General features: G+C 36.3%; 1 protein-coding gene across 1 annotated transcript; it reads right to left on the bottom strand.

The window, feature by feature from the left end:
- Window positions 1-6,062: 6,062 nt before the first annotated feature.
- On the bottom strand, window positions 6,063-16,254 carry LOC122591638 (golgin candidate 1). Its single transcript, XM_043763897.1, has 20 exons — window positions 16,230-16,254; window positions 16,007-16,056; window positions 15,136-15,921; window positions 14,947-15,009; window positions 14,647-14,724; window positions 14,343-14,546; window positions 13,695-13,751; window positions 13,499-13,573; window positions 13,343-13,414; window positions 12,570-12,632; window positions 12,389-12,487; window positions 11,525-11,602; window positions 11,290-11,358; window positions 10,106-10,153; window positions 9,922-10,017; window positions 8,414-8,490; window positions 7,967-8,012; window positions 7,786-7,884; window positions 7,509-7,553; window positions 6,063-6,470 (listed from the first exon to the last, which is right to left on the bottom strand). The coding sequence occupies exons 1-20, from the start codon at window positions 16,252-16,254 to the stop codon at window positions 6,399-6,401; spliced, it is 2,202 nt and encodes a 733-aa protein (XP_043619832.1). The 3' UTR covers window positions 6,063-6,398.
- Window positions 16,255-16,312: the final 58 nt, after the last annotated feature.

The following is a 16,312-nucleotide window of genomic DNA, read 5'->3' as shown; positions in this document are numbered from 1 at the left end:
AGACTTGATTCATTCAACATACTTCTGGCAGCTTCTATCAGTGTTCGATTCTTTCTTTCTACAACACCATTTTGCTCTGGAGTATGTGCTGAGGAGAAGTTCTGATATATGCCAATGTTAGTACAGAAAGTTTCCAGAGTGGAATTTCTGAATTCAGTGCCATTGTCACTTCTGAGCTGACATACTTTTCGCTTGTGCTTGAGTTCAATTTGTTTGATGAGGGCAATAATTTCAGCAGCAGCTTCACTTTTATTTCTGAGGAAGATTACCCAACAATATCTTGAATATTCATCAACTACAACCAAGGTGTACTTCTTCTCGGCTTTTGTCTGAACATTCACAGGACCAAAGAGATCCATGTGTAACATGTGAAGTGGTTCAGTAATGCTGAAATTTTGCTTGGTTTTGAAAGATGCTCGTTTCTTCTTTCCCATTTCACACCCTGGACATGGCTTGTCTTTATTGAAAGACATGGCTGGTATCCCATCAGCAAGTTGTTTTATTGACAATTTATTTATATTTTTGAAATTGAGATGGGATAGCCTTTTGTGCCACAACCAATTGGTGTCCTCATCAGCCTTTGTATAGAAACATTGTTCAGAAGTAGCACTGTTCATGTCTACTACATAAATGTTTCCTTTTCTGGGAGCAATCATTACTACCTTCCAATCTCTGTTGAATATGGTACCTTGTGAAATATCAAATAAAACCTTAAAGCCATCATCACAAAGTTGGCTGACACTGATCAGGTTATATTTCAAACCATTCACATATGCAACTTTTGTGAATTTGACCTGACCATTATTCACAATACCATATCCTTCAGTTTGTCCATGATCATCATTACCAAAAGTTATTGAGGGCCCCTCTTGCACCCTATATTCCTCCAGCAGGGATTTGTGACCAGTCATGGTTCTGCCAGCAGCACTGTCAAGAAACCAAGTATTCTTTTTGCGGTCACCCTGCACATACACAAAAATTAGTTCTTTTTGGGAACCCATCTTTTGATGGGTTCACTGGACTTTCCCTGAACAGTCTCAGATTTCTTTGGTATGTGGGGAACAGATGGATCAAAGGGAATTTCAGTCATAACTTCTGATGACACAAAAACAGTTGGTTTAATGATCTCAGAAACCTTTTTCTTCTCAGATTTTTGCTTTTCTTGTTTGATTTTCTTTGAAAAAGGTTTTGGATTTTGTTTGAGATTTTGTGGAGTGCTTTCAACATTCTTCAATCGTGCATTACAGCTTTGCACTTTCCTAGCCAAATTTTGAAATTGACTTTCAATCCTTAACAAAATAGATTCATGATCAGACACCTGAGTTCTACCAGAATCTGAGGTAGAAGGCTCAGCAGGGATGACATTCTTCTTCTTTTTCTGGTTTTTGGAAACCTGATTTGAAGATTGAGGGGAGGGCTTCTTGGATTTAGCCTTCTTGTCTGAATCACTGGTCTGACATGCTTCAGATTTGCCCTCAAGTTGTTCCAGGGCTTGATTAGTTATCAGTTTTGATTTTCCAAGATCTTTAAAAACAATTTCTGGTCTCATTTCTTTTGGAAGAGCATCAAAATCAGTTATTATAGAAGCAAGATGAAGATCACCAGTGCCATAAGCGATTCTTTGGTTTTCAAAAGTTTTCTTTATGGCAGCTTCTAGAAAAGGTGATTTCATCCAAGATTTTATTATTTTTTGTTCTTTTTCTAAAATGGTTTTCAATTCTTCCTTTTCCAATTCTATATTTGAAACCATTGACTGATAACTTTTCAGGGTCAACTGAACATCTTTCAGTTCTTTTAATCTGGCCTGACTGGCGTTCAGTTCAGAAGAATTCATTTCAAAAATTTTAATACCTTCTGAACGCACAGTCTCAACATATGATATGTCAGCCTCAATTCGAACTAAAAGATCCAGTTTTAGTCCTTCATCATTCTCAAAACCAAATTCACTAACCTTTTTCATGATAATATCCACCCAACGACCAGATTCCACATCAGATTTAACAACATGACTTTGATCTTCACGAGCCATGAAACACATATCCCTTACTTCTTCTTCATCATCAGATGACTCATCAGAATCCTCCCATTTTTCAGTATTGGCTACCATGCAGCTATTTTTGTTGGATTCTTCTTATGCCATCATTGCCATGTGGGCTTTCAGCTTTTTGTACTTAGCTTTGTACCCATCATCTGGCTTCTGAAAGATAGAGTGGTTAGGGGCAGTGTGTGATGAGGAAGGTTGTGATGATCTACATTCCTTCATAAAATGTTCTTTCTTTCCACATTTAAAACACTCAAGATTGGATTTATCAACAGTGTTGTTTGATGAAAATTGTTTGCCATTTCTTTTGTTTTTAAATTTAAAACGATTAAAGGTTTTGGCAATCATAGCAATTAGATCATCATCATCATCCTCATCACATTCATGTGATGCATAATCAGAAATACCAACTTTCATCAATTCAGCTAGTATCTTCTTCACTGAGTCAGACTTATCACTCTCAGAAGATAGTAGGGCAGTATCTTGAGGTTTAGAATAATGAACCAGAGCTGACTTGGTAGATGAATGATTCTTTGCATCTTGCTCAGCCACAGCTCTCTCTGCTTTGTTTTCCTCAGTGAATCTAAAAGTACCATATAGAGAGGCCAGAGTGTGGCTGTGAAGAGTGTTTCCTTGTCTTAACACCATGATCAAATTTTCCCATTTTGAAGGTAAAATATCACAAAATTTTTCAAGCAAAATTTCTTTGTCTTTTGTGACACCACGAGCTTTTAATTGATTGACCAAATTTGTAAATCTAAGATATGTTTCAGTTAAAGACTCATTTGGTAATGCAAAAAATGTTTCATATTTTTTATTTAAAGAAACTTTTCTTGTAGTGACAGTTTCCTTTGTTCCTTCAAATTGTGTTAGCAATTCTTCCCACATCAACTTAGAATTGTCAAGTAAAACAAGAGTAGGTTTTAAACTTTCTGGGACAGCAAAGAGAATCATGTTTTGTAATTTAGAGTCTAGGTCAGCCAAACGATGATCTTCTTCTGACCAATGATCTTTCTCTTTGGGTGTTAACCTAGGGGTCCCATCTTGATTAAAGACAACAGTTGAAGCATTCATGGGAACATAAGGACCTTCAACAAGAATGGTGGTCAAGTGTCTTTCAACACCAGCGATGTACTTGAGCATACATGCCTTCCAAGTAATGAATGTGTCACTATTTCCATTAAATTTAGGTACCGGATTATTTGGAAAGTGAACATGAACACTGGGTTGAGCTAGTGGTGGAGGTGGTGGATTTTGATTCATATTGACATTTGGGTTAGGGTTTGGTTGTTCGGTTCTAGACATCTTGTAGGATCAAAACAGGTATAACAACTCAATGATTTAACCTGGGAGGCTCTGATACCAAATGTAAGTCCACCTAACAAGATGTGCACGAGATCAAGATATAACAAGATATAAGGTTAGACAATAATAATCACAAGTTATATCAAGTAACCCGATTGGCAAGTAAATCGAAACTAGATGGGACTAGTTAGAATTACGATCCAGATAATGGATAAGAGTAATAAAGTATAATTGCTTGAAACTATATAAATTACTAAATATAATCAAGTATTATGGCAATGAGTCAAGATGTATTTTTCAATGTATTTTATTTATTGCTTATAAATAAAATACAAGAGTTGTTGCGGAACAAAGATAATCACACTTGTGAAAGTATCTAAACAACCCAGAAATACAAATGATCTATGTGACGAGGAATTACTCGTAAGAATACTTAGAGTAATATCACATGTTGCAATTTCCAAAGTTCCAAGCCATTTTGCATATGTGAGAAGTCTTATATTTATAGGCAAAGCATGTCTTGATGACATGGCAAAATGCCGTACTAAATATGGTTGGATGGATTTGTAGGACAAATCCATAACACGCTTGTTTAAGGTAAAGTATGTCAGTTTCTTGATGTGACTTGACATACTTTATTCCCAACCTTTTTGCTAAAACTTTCCCAATCCCAGGTTGATAGTAATTAACCGGGTAAAGGTAGTTAAAGCTGCAAAAAGACTTTCCTCGTAATCAGTGAAAAAGTGTTGTAAGTACTTTTTCACTGAGCCTCTTCAGATTCAACTTCAGGTAAGATCTTCTCTGAGCTCTGCTTCTGAGATGATCTTCTTCCTCAGTCTTCAGTCTTTGACTTTCGTCTGAACGTCTTCAGTGTTGGTTGATTCTAAATCTGAAGTGAAGCTTCAGTGAGCTATATTCTGAGTGATTTCAGAATCCTGAGCAAGCTTTCTTCTGAGCTTCAACTAATTTGAACAAATTATACTTAGTCGATTTTCGACCTAACACTATGTTCGATCCATCAAAACCTGTTTCTCCAATGCTATGTTTGAGGACTCATTGGAAGAATTGACTTCACTTAATCAAATAGGTTCCCTTCATGAACTTAACACTAGTTTTGATTCCTTGCTGAAGAAGGTTACCCTAAGTGAGTCACAAGCTGTTAACCTTTATTTGAAAGCCCTTAAAGCAGAAATTAAGGGTCCGGTGAAAATGTGCCTCAAACACTGCATGAGGCGTATGGGTTAGCAAGAATTCAAAATATCAATAACCAGAGCCTGATGAATAAACTCAAGGCCGCTGAGGACGGCTCATAACAAGTCACGAGTGGGAATGAACATGCCAAAATAACACCGCCGATTAATGCTTTAAAACTTCCTTTGCTGCCAAGTCCAACAACCGAGCCATTGGCTTCTAAACCAGGAACTCTTACCGAGCCATCGGCTTCTAAACCAGGCTTTCTTACCTCAAGGCGTTTGACGAGTGATGATCTCGAGTTACAAAGGGCAAAAGGAGAATGTTTCTGGTGTATTGAAAAGTTCGTCCCGGGCCACAAGTGTAAGAAAAAACAACTTTACATACTTGAGGTGGCAGATGATGAGAAACAAGCTACTAAAGATGAAGACAAGGGTCCTTGATTCACTTTTGAGGGCAAAAAGTGGGTTAAGGGGGAAGTATTGTTACGTTTTAATTTATATTTTTTGCTATTTTTATTAAGTATGGGGGTAATAAGTTAATTAGTATGATTGAAGGTTGTTTTGTAAGTTGATTGCCGGTATTATTGGAATGAATTACGGTGGTATAACCATCCAAGATTTGAAGAATTTCCTATTCTCTTTAGCTTCTCCTTCTTTTTCGGATCTTGCCCTATCAAAACTTGAATAGTAAAGTGAATAATCTCAAAAAAGTTTAGAGTGTGAAATAGTTAGATTCACCATATAACATAATTGATATATTGTGAAAACATTTTTTGTTAATTTTTGGAGACTAATAAAACCTCATTCGCCCTTTCTTCTTTCTATCTCATTTCTCATTCTGTGACTTGAGGAGTTCAATCAAGCAAGTATTGGTTAACTTTCTAGTGTTTCAATTAAGTGAAGGTATGTTATTTTGATAATGCTACTAGTATGTGTGTCTAGTTCTTATACTCTATTAATCATTATCTTAGGCAAAGGGGTTATTGAAAACATTTTTATCCAATCTAGTTAAGTTCGATTTAAGTAGAGAGCCTTTCAAATTAGAATGTAAGAGCAGTTATATGATAGTGTAACCTATGAAGCTAAAAAAAAAGAACAAAGTTAAAACTTGGAAAATGAAAACGACCAATCACAAAGTTAGCGACTTCCGTTATAGTTGGAAGTGTTCATGTGGATCCATTATAAAGGTATTCATAAGATTGAATAATGTTTCCTCATACACGTTTTCATCTACTTGAAAAGATGCAGCGATATACCGATATAAATAATAGTTCATTAGTAAGCGATGAAACCATAATTTGCTTGGTATTCATCATTCATGAATACAAACAGAAATCAGGCCCAACTCATGATTGCATATTTGCATCGCATTGCTGCCGCTATGACAAATTTTGATTTAAGAAAAACAATGCATCTTCATCTTTCTGAACAAGTAGAATCAGGAAACACTCTCCCAAACAAAAACAAAAGAAGATTTAATTAATGCAAAAAAGGTATGTGTTTGTGTATTACAAGTATTGAAATTGCAGTAATGATCACTGAATATATAAAGTATAACTTTCATATGTGCAACAAGAGCAGAGTTTGTATTTAATACATGTTACATGATACTTTCTACTGCGTAGTCCCTAACTCCCTCTATGGTATCCAACGCTGTGAAACAACACAAAATAAGGTATGTTGGAACCGTTTTATCAGGTTCCTCGACCCTTTCTATTGTTTTTTAAGTCTTAAGTAGGACAAGGGAATAACAACAGGTGATTCAGTTCTTTACTATATCACGATGAGACATTGTACTACCATTGGCAAACTAAAACGATGCAATTTCAATGGCAGTGTCGACATGCTAAAAATACTTGTCAAGGTAAGGTATGATTGCCAAGTCCCATAGAATCAACGATTTCTCTTGATGATATGGTGTCTTCTTGCTCCTGCTCATTCAAAATTACAAGTCAATCAATTAAAACTTTAAAACTATTAGTTTCAAGAATTCAATCGTATTCATGTATTAGCTTTCATAGTGCCAATACCAACAAGGAGTTAGCCTAGTGGTAAGGCAATCACTTGATGACCTTAAGGTCTCAGGTTCGATCCCCGTTTGGCACAAAAAATAATTCCTTTAAGGTACCCATTACCAATGAAGCCTAGACCCACATGTGAAGTTTAAATAAGCGGGTTCGATCTTTCGGGGTGCCCAGATCATGTGGGGATTAGGATGGAGGTATTGTACCGGTATCATATGACTCATACGGGGTGAGTCGATGGGTATCCAATTGTGGTACCAGGGCTGGGGTTCCTTCCATTACCCTATTTTTTTTTACACTCTACCAATGTAATGCACATGTATAGTTAAAATTTTGAAGTTTAATGCAATGATCTTTATTTAATCTCAGAGAAAGCCTCACCAAAAACTATGGGACGACAACCTATGAAAACCAAATTGATTCATATTATCCATCTGACCTTATAGACTGACTTTTATGTTACAAATAGATTAATTTGATACCTTAAAGTCAAAGATATGACAGTTGTTATAGGTGGCAATGGGTAAGCTCAATTTTTTTTAGCCCTAACGAGTCAAATAGGTAGAAATCCGCCAAACGTCAAAAATATATTATACTATAATAACATTTGAAACACTAATTGGTACTGTACAATAAATAAAAATTGCGTACGAAAGTGTTCAGGTCAACATAACCGACACCAAATTACCCGGCTAATCCTCTACCCAACCAGCCATGAGTAAAACCATAAGCATACAGAAATATATGCAATTACGCATCACTTCAAAATCATCCGGCCACATACCCAGGATTATCACTATAAGTTTTTTGTGCGGTGGTCACAATTACTAACAACTTCTGTTCTTTGTATATTTAATAGAAAAGTAAGCCAGCAATGAAGTCATCACGAATCGTGCGTAAGATATAAATTCAGAGGTATATCCTACAGGGCCGACTAGCTCATACCTGAAGTCGATGCAGCAGGTACATCATAAAGAGGTGCACAAACACCTGCATATATGTGTGAATCAGATTGAAAACAATCAAAGCTTAGTCAAAACTCAATTAGTTTATAATTCATACACTTCTTCCATCCCTTCTTATATTTACTCATTTAGTACATACTAAATATCCATAGAGAGAACAAGATATTTTTAAAGTGGAACGTAAAGAACCATAAATAAAGTAACACCAGCAAAATATATCAAAAAAGGGGAGGATTGTGATTCAAAGAGTTTCTTACCACGTAAAATATTAGGAAAATTCGAGCAAAAGGATATCGCCAGAGAAATCTCATAGCTCTAACAGCACCAGAATCTATAATTTTTGCCGCCTTCTGCAGCTGCATTGGTATGAATGTGGATGAATTAAGATGAGCAGCAAAGGCACAATATGGGTGGTATAGCAATAGAACCAAGTGATACCTGTATACTTGCCCCAACCAAGTGGCGATGATGAAAGGGGAGAGGCCTGAAATTAAGATGTACTTAGAAATGATCAAGGAGCACATTGATATGACTCAAGGAAGTTGATGAAACAAGGGGGTTAAAGAGTAATTAGTTATTTAATTTCCCTATCGTTCTCGTGCTGGCCAAGTCAAAAAGAATACAAGTAATTAGGAGAAATTGTGTTAGGGTTATGATTAAGCAGTGGAATCATAGTTCAATAAATAAACAATTGTGTCAACTCAAGTTCATATCACACTTATCATGAAAAATACAAATCAAAGATCACAATTTGTAAGTACTAGTAATTTACTAGAATCATAGTAGTAATAGTACGCAAATAATTTACTTTATAGTCTCATTGGCATACAAGGCATGACCTTAATTGTGATGTAAGCAACTGTAAAAATCAGGAAAGCAACATACTCAAGAGTTTTCATATCAGTATCTTCTTCCCAAATTGTTGATGCGCGACGAGGGACTCTGCTCCTTTCTACTTCTACCTGGTCACTAAAAAAGTGAGTAAATATGTACAACTAGAACCAAGTGACAATTAGAGTAGGACTGCAGACCAGAGTGTTTAACCCATGTACTTATAAATGAGTCATTTTGGCTTGTGTTCTATCACAGACGGGCCAAATAAAATTATAAGCTAGAAGGGGGAATGGCTCAAACAAGTTGAAAGTTGCCCCAAGTCTTGTATTTGATGCATACAATCTGCTAAATGAGTAAACGATGTACTTTAATCAGAAATTCAGGTTATAATATAATAATACTGTAAAAAATATGCTAAATGGTACTTCAATTTAAAAATTCAGGTTATATTATAGTAATACTGTTTGTGCAATCCATAATTCACATTAGGGATGAGCGAAATTCACAAAAATACGATACCGATACGGTACCAAATCCTGGTACCGCTGGTATTCAGTTTCGGTTTCGGTTTTAGAGATTTGATGAAACTGTTTTCGTCCCGGCTGGATCGGTACCAGTGAAACCAATCCTAATACCGAAATCTTGGAGGGTTTTCTTTTAGATCAGCCATGCATCAAAATGGGTATTTCATCAATTCTGGTGGCGGCTGTTAACCAACAATGCAAATACCAGATCACCTTCCATGTTCGTTTTCTTCTATTGAATGTACAAACAACTACAAATACAAACGAATGTAACCATACATTTTGACAAACATAAGAACACAATGATGAAGTACTAGGAAACAGTAACATTGTATTAGTGGTAATATCCCAAAGGCTCGGCAGAAATCTGCGACTTTAACTTTTTAACCCCCCGTATATAGTGCCATCTATTTTAAACCAGCCTATTGTTCTGCAGCTTTGCTATACTTTTACATACTTAAAACAATAACATAATTATATGTCATTTTCAATACTTATCCAGTTATCCTGATTTTTAACACACATTTTAGTGCCTTCTGATTGCAAAATCATGGTAACGTTTTATTTGCAGATTCCAATTACACATGGTTACATAGGCAAATACCAAAGTTATGTGACGTTTGCTCGTACATAAGAAGTTGGATTAATGTTTACCAACATCTCACTTGTTCAACCCATTTTTCTTCTTTATAGTTGTGAAAAAAACGCTGCACTCGGTATGAAACTGGAAATTTTGGTACTGAACCTGTACCGAGATGTGTATTTGGTTCGGTTTCGGGATTGGGTATTTGACACATTCGGTTTCAGCATTCCTCGTTCCTCAGTTTTGGTACGGTTCAGTTTTTGTACCAAACCAATACCATTCCTAATTCACATGTTAAAATAAACAGACAAATATGGATCATATGGGTCAGCCCAGCAAAACCGGTCCATTTCAACCCGTGCTGAAAAGATCACCTTTCTGACCCGTTACCCAACTGTGTCCACATTGCCACCTCTACATGTTATAAAAGATACAAGTTGCCAAGAACGAACCTGAGCTTCCTGAATACGTTTTATCTCTTTCTCTAACTGGAATTCTGCTGCAGCTTTTTCACTGGTCATCGCCTCCAACTGGGTTTGCTTGTAATACTGAGATACATAGTGTCTTGTTTCATCAACTGAAGTCATTAATTAATTAACAGAACATTCACAAATGACACATCAGACTTCAACTTACCAACAGATCTGTAAGTTCCCTGTATCTTTTCTCCAGCTCCATATGCTCCTGCTCAGTGAAACCATGAGTCGAATTAGTCAGCACATGGGAAAACCTAGTGTCTAGAGAAGTGAAAAAATAGCACCAAAAGATGTAAAAGGAGGGCCACAAAACAAGTGGACTGATTATGTAGGTGGCTGTTCCTAAATGGAGAGAATTTTATGTTTGGAGGATGGATTTTAATGTGTAATTTTATATCGTTTCCATCCAGAAATGAAAAAAACTTTAGGGACCCTTAAAAAGTGGAAAAAGTGGTTTTAGAGGGAATGCGATTGTATTTCATATTAATCATTCCATTCCAAAAACCATAACTAACAACTTTTTTTAATTTTCCAAATGAATGATTTGTTCCAATCAATCTTTGATTTCAACTAACCAAACATAAGTCAGAAAGCAAGCAATATCCAGTGGTTGTTGATTGATATAAGAGGTCACACGAACCAGAACTAGTGTTTCTTAGTGTATCCACTATGGAGAACTCGCCCTTCAGAAGGACTAGTCTCTGTCAGCGCCATATCACCACATTAGACAAGGACTAACCAAGGACTAATCCCCTAAAGCATCCCCAATGCAAGGACCAGTCTATGACCCACCATTTATACCACTAATCCCTTAAACACCCCACACTGCCACACACACTTAATAATAACACTCATCTCCATAGGGACGGATCAGCCATGGATATGAACAAGGGATGAGTCCCACCTTATGGTGTTGGCTCGTCCCTGGGATAAGAACAAAGGCAGGGACGAGTAGGGATGAACCCATAGCAGCCTCTTAATACTTCTAGCAACATACATTACTCTGTTTTCAACAACCTCAAAATTTTGTTCTAAGTTTATGTAAGCATTCAACATTCACAAGACAAGTAAAAACCATGCATACAGCATTCTAGTTACTTTTCATTGAATGTCCCCGAAGGGACACACCCCTCTACGTACAAAACAGGAGACAAAATCTAAATCAAGCATATTTCAAAAACATAGTTGTTCAGTTCAACCAAAGATATAATGTGAATAAGAAGATATTTATTCCAATTCTTATTTTAAATTAATATTATTAATTGAAAAGGTAGAAATATATATTTATTCTTATAACTTAAAAAAGAAAGAACCTCTATTATATGGATAATCTGAAGCTAATACCTGGCGTGAATAATGCTCAGCATCCCTTCTCATGGCAGCCATTTCAACTCTCAACTTTTGAACTTCAGCCTGCAATCATTCATTGTCATTGTTTCTTCATTTTAAAACTTAAGGATCATCAAATACTAATAACTGAGAATGAGTTCTTCATTAGTCTTTTATAAGACAAAATATGCACAAAGGGAAAAACAACACTCGGTTATGTATCCAGGGAAAAAATCCGTAAGAAACTTACTTCCGTAGAAGAGAGCTTTCTCTCAGCCTCTCTTTGGCCTTGGCGTGCACGTTCTACTTCTTCTTGCCAAGCCTGCATCTACACATTCACAATTTATTATTAGAAAGTGGAAAGGTGATAACATCAAATATGCAATGCTAATGAAAGCTTGAGTGACTTTGGTTCAATGGCCATCATACATCAACCCATCCTACAAAAAACAAATCCTGCATCTAACTACTTGCTACATAAAAACATATGTGATACCAAATAAGGAGCATCAAATTTTATAACATTCTCTTAGTATCTACCATTTTTACGAAAGGCAACTAAGCACATCTTCCCCTCAAATTGACACATTGCCCACCAAAGGACTTGAACCCACAACCTATTGGTTGATAAGTTTTCACACATACCACTAGGACCAAGGCCCTTGGTTCTTAGTGTCTACTTTTGAGCCAAACACACTCCAGCAACAGGAAGGTAAACCAAAACATTGGGATAAAAGCCGAGAAAACAAAATGTACTATTTATTACAAGATAATTTGAGAGATCAGGTGATCAAACTTCTTAGGGGGTGTTTGTTATTGTGATTACAAAATAGATTATGCGTTTTCAAAACTGCGTTTTGAAAAAGCATGTAAGTACATGCTTCTTCAAAACTGCGTTTTTATAGCAGATAATCACTTTTTCACACACACTTTTTTAGATTATTTGCGTTTTACAAACGTAATAATCAGATAATCACTTCAAAACGCATTCCCAAACACCCTCTTAAACAAGGTACCCTCCTTAAACAACATACCTCACTTCTTATATATAGATATAGGGAAGTGTAAAAGTTAAGCTCATTGAAACTTTACATATATCTTCTTTACATCCTACCTGAATCACTTGATTGGCATCTTCTGGAGACTTCTTTTGCCCTCGGCGAGCACGAACTTCCGCATCTTGCAATTCTTGAGTTAAGCTAGAACATTCAACCTAAAGGTAGATGCTCTTAGAACATGGTAAGTATATTAGACAAATAATTTCATGTAAATAAACTTAGAGGTTCTGTAGTTACCTCAAGTAGAGCCACCTTCTGCTCAAGCTCTGCAGCTTTTGAGGTCCTCTCATCAGCTGTTCTCTAATACAGGTAACCAGTTACAAGACATGGTTACCACAGGCAGGAAAGTAAATAGTATGGCCATAGGTATGGGTATGAATCAAAACTGTAAAGGCTTCCCTAAATATTATCAAAATTTTCAGCTGTGCTAAGGAAACATATATAAAACCAACATATTTTCATTTATGATATTAACATAGAAGCCCTCAACAGCTCCAGTTTTTTCACTGAAGTTCTACTCTCATGTTCAACAACAGCTCCACATCCCCCTCCACCAAATCAACAAACACATACCAGATACAGAAACCTTATCTGCAAAATTGAAGCACACGCCACAACAAAAGGGGGTTGTTTACGGTGTGTTCACTGGTCAATTAATTCAGAAAGAAAAAAGGGAGAAGGTTGCAGGGAGTTTGATATAATTTCATAAGAATAACCATCGAACGATATATAAGATAAACTACATAACAGACAGTCAGACACATCGGCAAGAATAGCCTATGTTGCACCACGTCTGAGCTGACAGCAGTAATTATCTTTATACACACAGGTTATACACTTTTATCAAGTTCAGGTACGAAACTATTTAAAAATCTGGTTGAGGAACTTTTTAGTGAAAAAAGTTATGTTGGCTTTTCTATATATATGCCAATCATGGCTACATAACAGCAGTATCATAGTAATGACAGATAGCATACTCAGGTATGAAAAAATATGCATCTTGAGAATACCTGGATCTTGGCTAAGGCTGTGGAAGCATCAAGAGCTCGTTGTTCTAGTTCCACTTCCCTTTCCATTGCAGCCTGTGAGGAAAATCATGACTCTTGAAAGTGTGTACATCATAGGAATAAAAAACAAAAAGTAGCAACACTTGGTTAGTTCCAAACCATCTTGGTAGCATTGTGTGCAGCACGTTCTTCTTCTCCTCTTCGTTCTGCAGATGCAAGCTCCTCCTTTATAGCCTGCGCAATCACATATTCAACAATGACACCAATGCCAGAAATACCACACAACAATTAGAATAACACAAAGTCCCAAATAGCATTTACTAAGTATCACATTAACATTTAAACCCTTTCTTACTTGCATCATCCTTGTTTCAGTTAGTTCTCTGCTCCTCATAATCGACTCCATATTTGCCTGGTAAAAAGAACACTTTGTTATACAAGCTTCAGCTATATGGTGATCCATCATCAAATACGATAAAATTACACATAAGATAGTTGTCATCTATTTACTTAATGACGAATGACAAAGTATATCAAAAAAAGAAATCAACTACCACAATACTGTGCGTGCAATGAAGAGAGTACAAAATCATAATACAAAATGTTACTGAAAACTCGTGATAGTCGGAGAGTGTGTTGAACAGAAAGACTTTTGTCTTCTTTGCACATATATTAGTAGCAGAAAGTTTAGAAAAATATGCTATTAATGGGGCAGGCTCGACACCCACAATCACATATTACAGGAACAAACTTGATTTACAGGTTTTGTTTTACAGTAAATAATTCAAAAAATAGTAGCCCTTCAAAAGAAAAGGTGTTTTCATCAAATTTGAAAACTCTGTTGAATGGTATGGCTTGTGTGAAACAGGTTAAAGGTTCAATCAGAAAAGTAGATGGATCAGACTTTTATATATGCAGATATTATTATACCAAAACCATAAAAGGTAGGCAGGTAGCAAAAGAGTAAGACATAAACTTGCATTCTTCATAGGAGTGCATAAACCTGCAGTGATGCTAAATTTCCTTCTGATACAGCAGCCTGTTTCTTAACGGTGTCCAGAGAACTGACAAGTGCCTCGATTTCAGCATTCTTTGCACCCAAGGCTTCCAACATACTTGACTCCACTCTACTCACCTCTTCTTTTGATAAAGACAAGTCTTTTTGCAATTGTTGCATTCGCGCCTCATATGACTTGCTCAGGTCTCTCTGTTTAAAGTAGAATAAGCTTTAAAAGGAAATTCTTTGATATACAATAATGCAATCCAAAGCATAGCAGATGCAATAAAATCCTGGATTCACACCGTACCTCTGCTACCAGAAGCTCTTCCAATTGTGCGTTTTCTGATTTGTATTCTTGAAGGCGTGATGAAAGCCCAGCACAAACCTATTTAAAGCAGCACCATGTATCACTTTCACTCTCTTTGGTTATAATACTCTAGCTCTTGCTTTAATATCAAAGAGAGGTTACCAAACAAATTACAGATATATTCATAAAGAAGCAACACTTTAGCTTTATATAGATAAATATGCGTAACCACCACCCTAATACACGAGGAAGGACTACTTACTATAACTATAAAAATGAAAATTAGATTTGCAGTCTTACCCGTGCCAGTCTAGCCTCTTTTGACTGACCAGTGGTTTTTGTACTTTGAAGTAGCCCCTGTGCCTATTAAATAAAAAAACAATGTCAGCAAAAATGTCTTGTAATCTTATGCCACGCAACCAACACACTAAAAAATCTGAAGCCGATAAAGAGAATCCCAAAGTACAATGCCACATCAACATAGTTTACCTCATCAAGCTGATCTTGTACTTTCTTAGTGGAGCTAGGTTTTTCTTGTACTCTTCCAGTGGAACCAAGCTGATGTTGTACTTTCTTTGGGGAACCTGATTCATCTTGTGTTTTCTTTGGGGAAGCAAGCTGATCTTTTACTGTCTTTGGGGAAGTTACAGGTTTATGTTCTTTATACTTCTGTTCATCTAGCTGAGGTTCAATTTTCAGATCAGTAACTTTTGATGTATTAAGTTGCGTAAACGTATCTGTACTTAAAGATTGTGATCCCTCGCTGATCACCATCTCATTTCCTTTATCTTTAAACGAGACATCTTGACCAGAATCAGCTGGATTATAATTTTTAGCTCTACTCCCTTCAAAAGTTACAGGTGCTGATGATAGCTTTTCACCAAAATTTGAAGAATCCCCATTGACAAGATCACCATTGAAGATTGGTGAAACAGCCTCTCGATTAGTGGTAGTTGCGGTCACTTCGTCATTGACTGTGTCATGTTTCAACTGATCACTCGAAGATGACAAAGACACATGAGTATCTAATTTGGAGACATTAGTATTAACTTTGAGTTGGTCCTCTTCTTTAGTTTTCAAAGACGAATGAATAGGACTGATACTATCAGGATCAGCTGAAGCAGCAGGTAGATTTTTATCAGATGAAACTTTTGACAGTGATATGCGGGAGGTAGTTTTGTCCAAGGAAGTATCAATTGTCGTAGACGTTATAGCTTTTTCCAAGGAAGTATCAATTGTCGTAGGCGTGTCATCGGGAGAATTTCCCTTTTTAAGCTGCATATAGTAAAATTTCAAATCACTTGTGAATAAGATTACTCTCGCAAGTTTATATAAATCCTACAAGAAAACTCTAGAATACCTTTGCTTTAGACTTTCTACTCTTCGCTTGAGATCCTTGTCCGCTGGAAACTTAGTGGTACAGATTGGCAAAGTCATGAAAAGAAAGAAATAAATCAGATATATGACCACCAAGCAGATATCATAGGCATAGGCTACTAGGTTTGTTTGGAGCTTGATTAACTTGAGTAAATGCCTTAATATGATAAGTCATAGGATTTGTTTGTTTTGAACTTAGTCTGTACAAAATGACTTGACTGATAAAGTCATTGGTGTACTGCTTTTTAATTCAATCACTAATTTTTAATATTTCTCAAATACATATTCT

Source organism: Erigeron canadensis, chromosome 3, assembly GCF_010389155.1.
Source record: "Erigeron canadensis isolate Cc75 chromosome 3, C_canadensis_v1, whole genome shotgun sequence".
Lineage (NCBI taxonomy): Eukaryota > Viridiplantae > Streptophyta > Magnoliopsida > Asterales > Asteraceae > Erigeron > Erigeron canadensis.
This window is presented reverse-complemented; position numbering and strand designations above follow the sequence as displayed.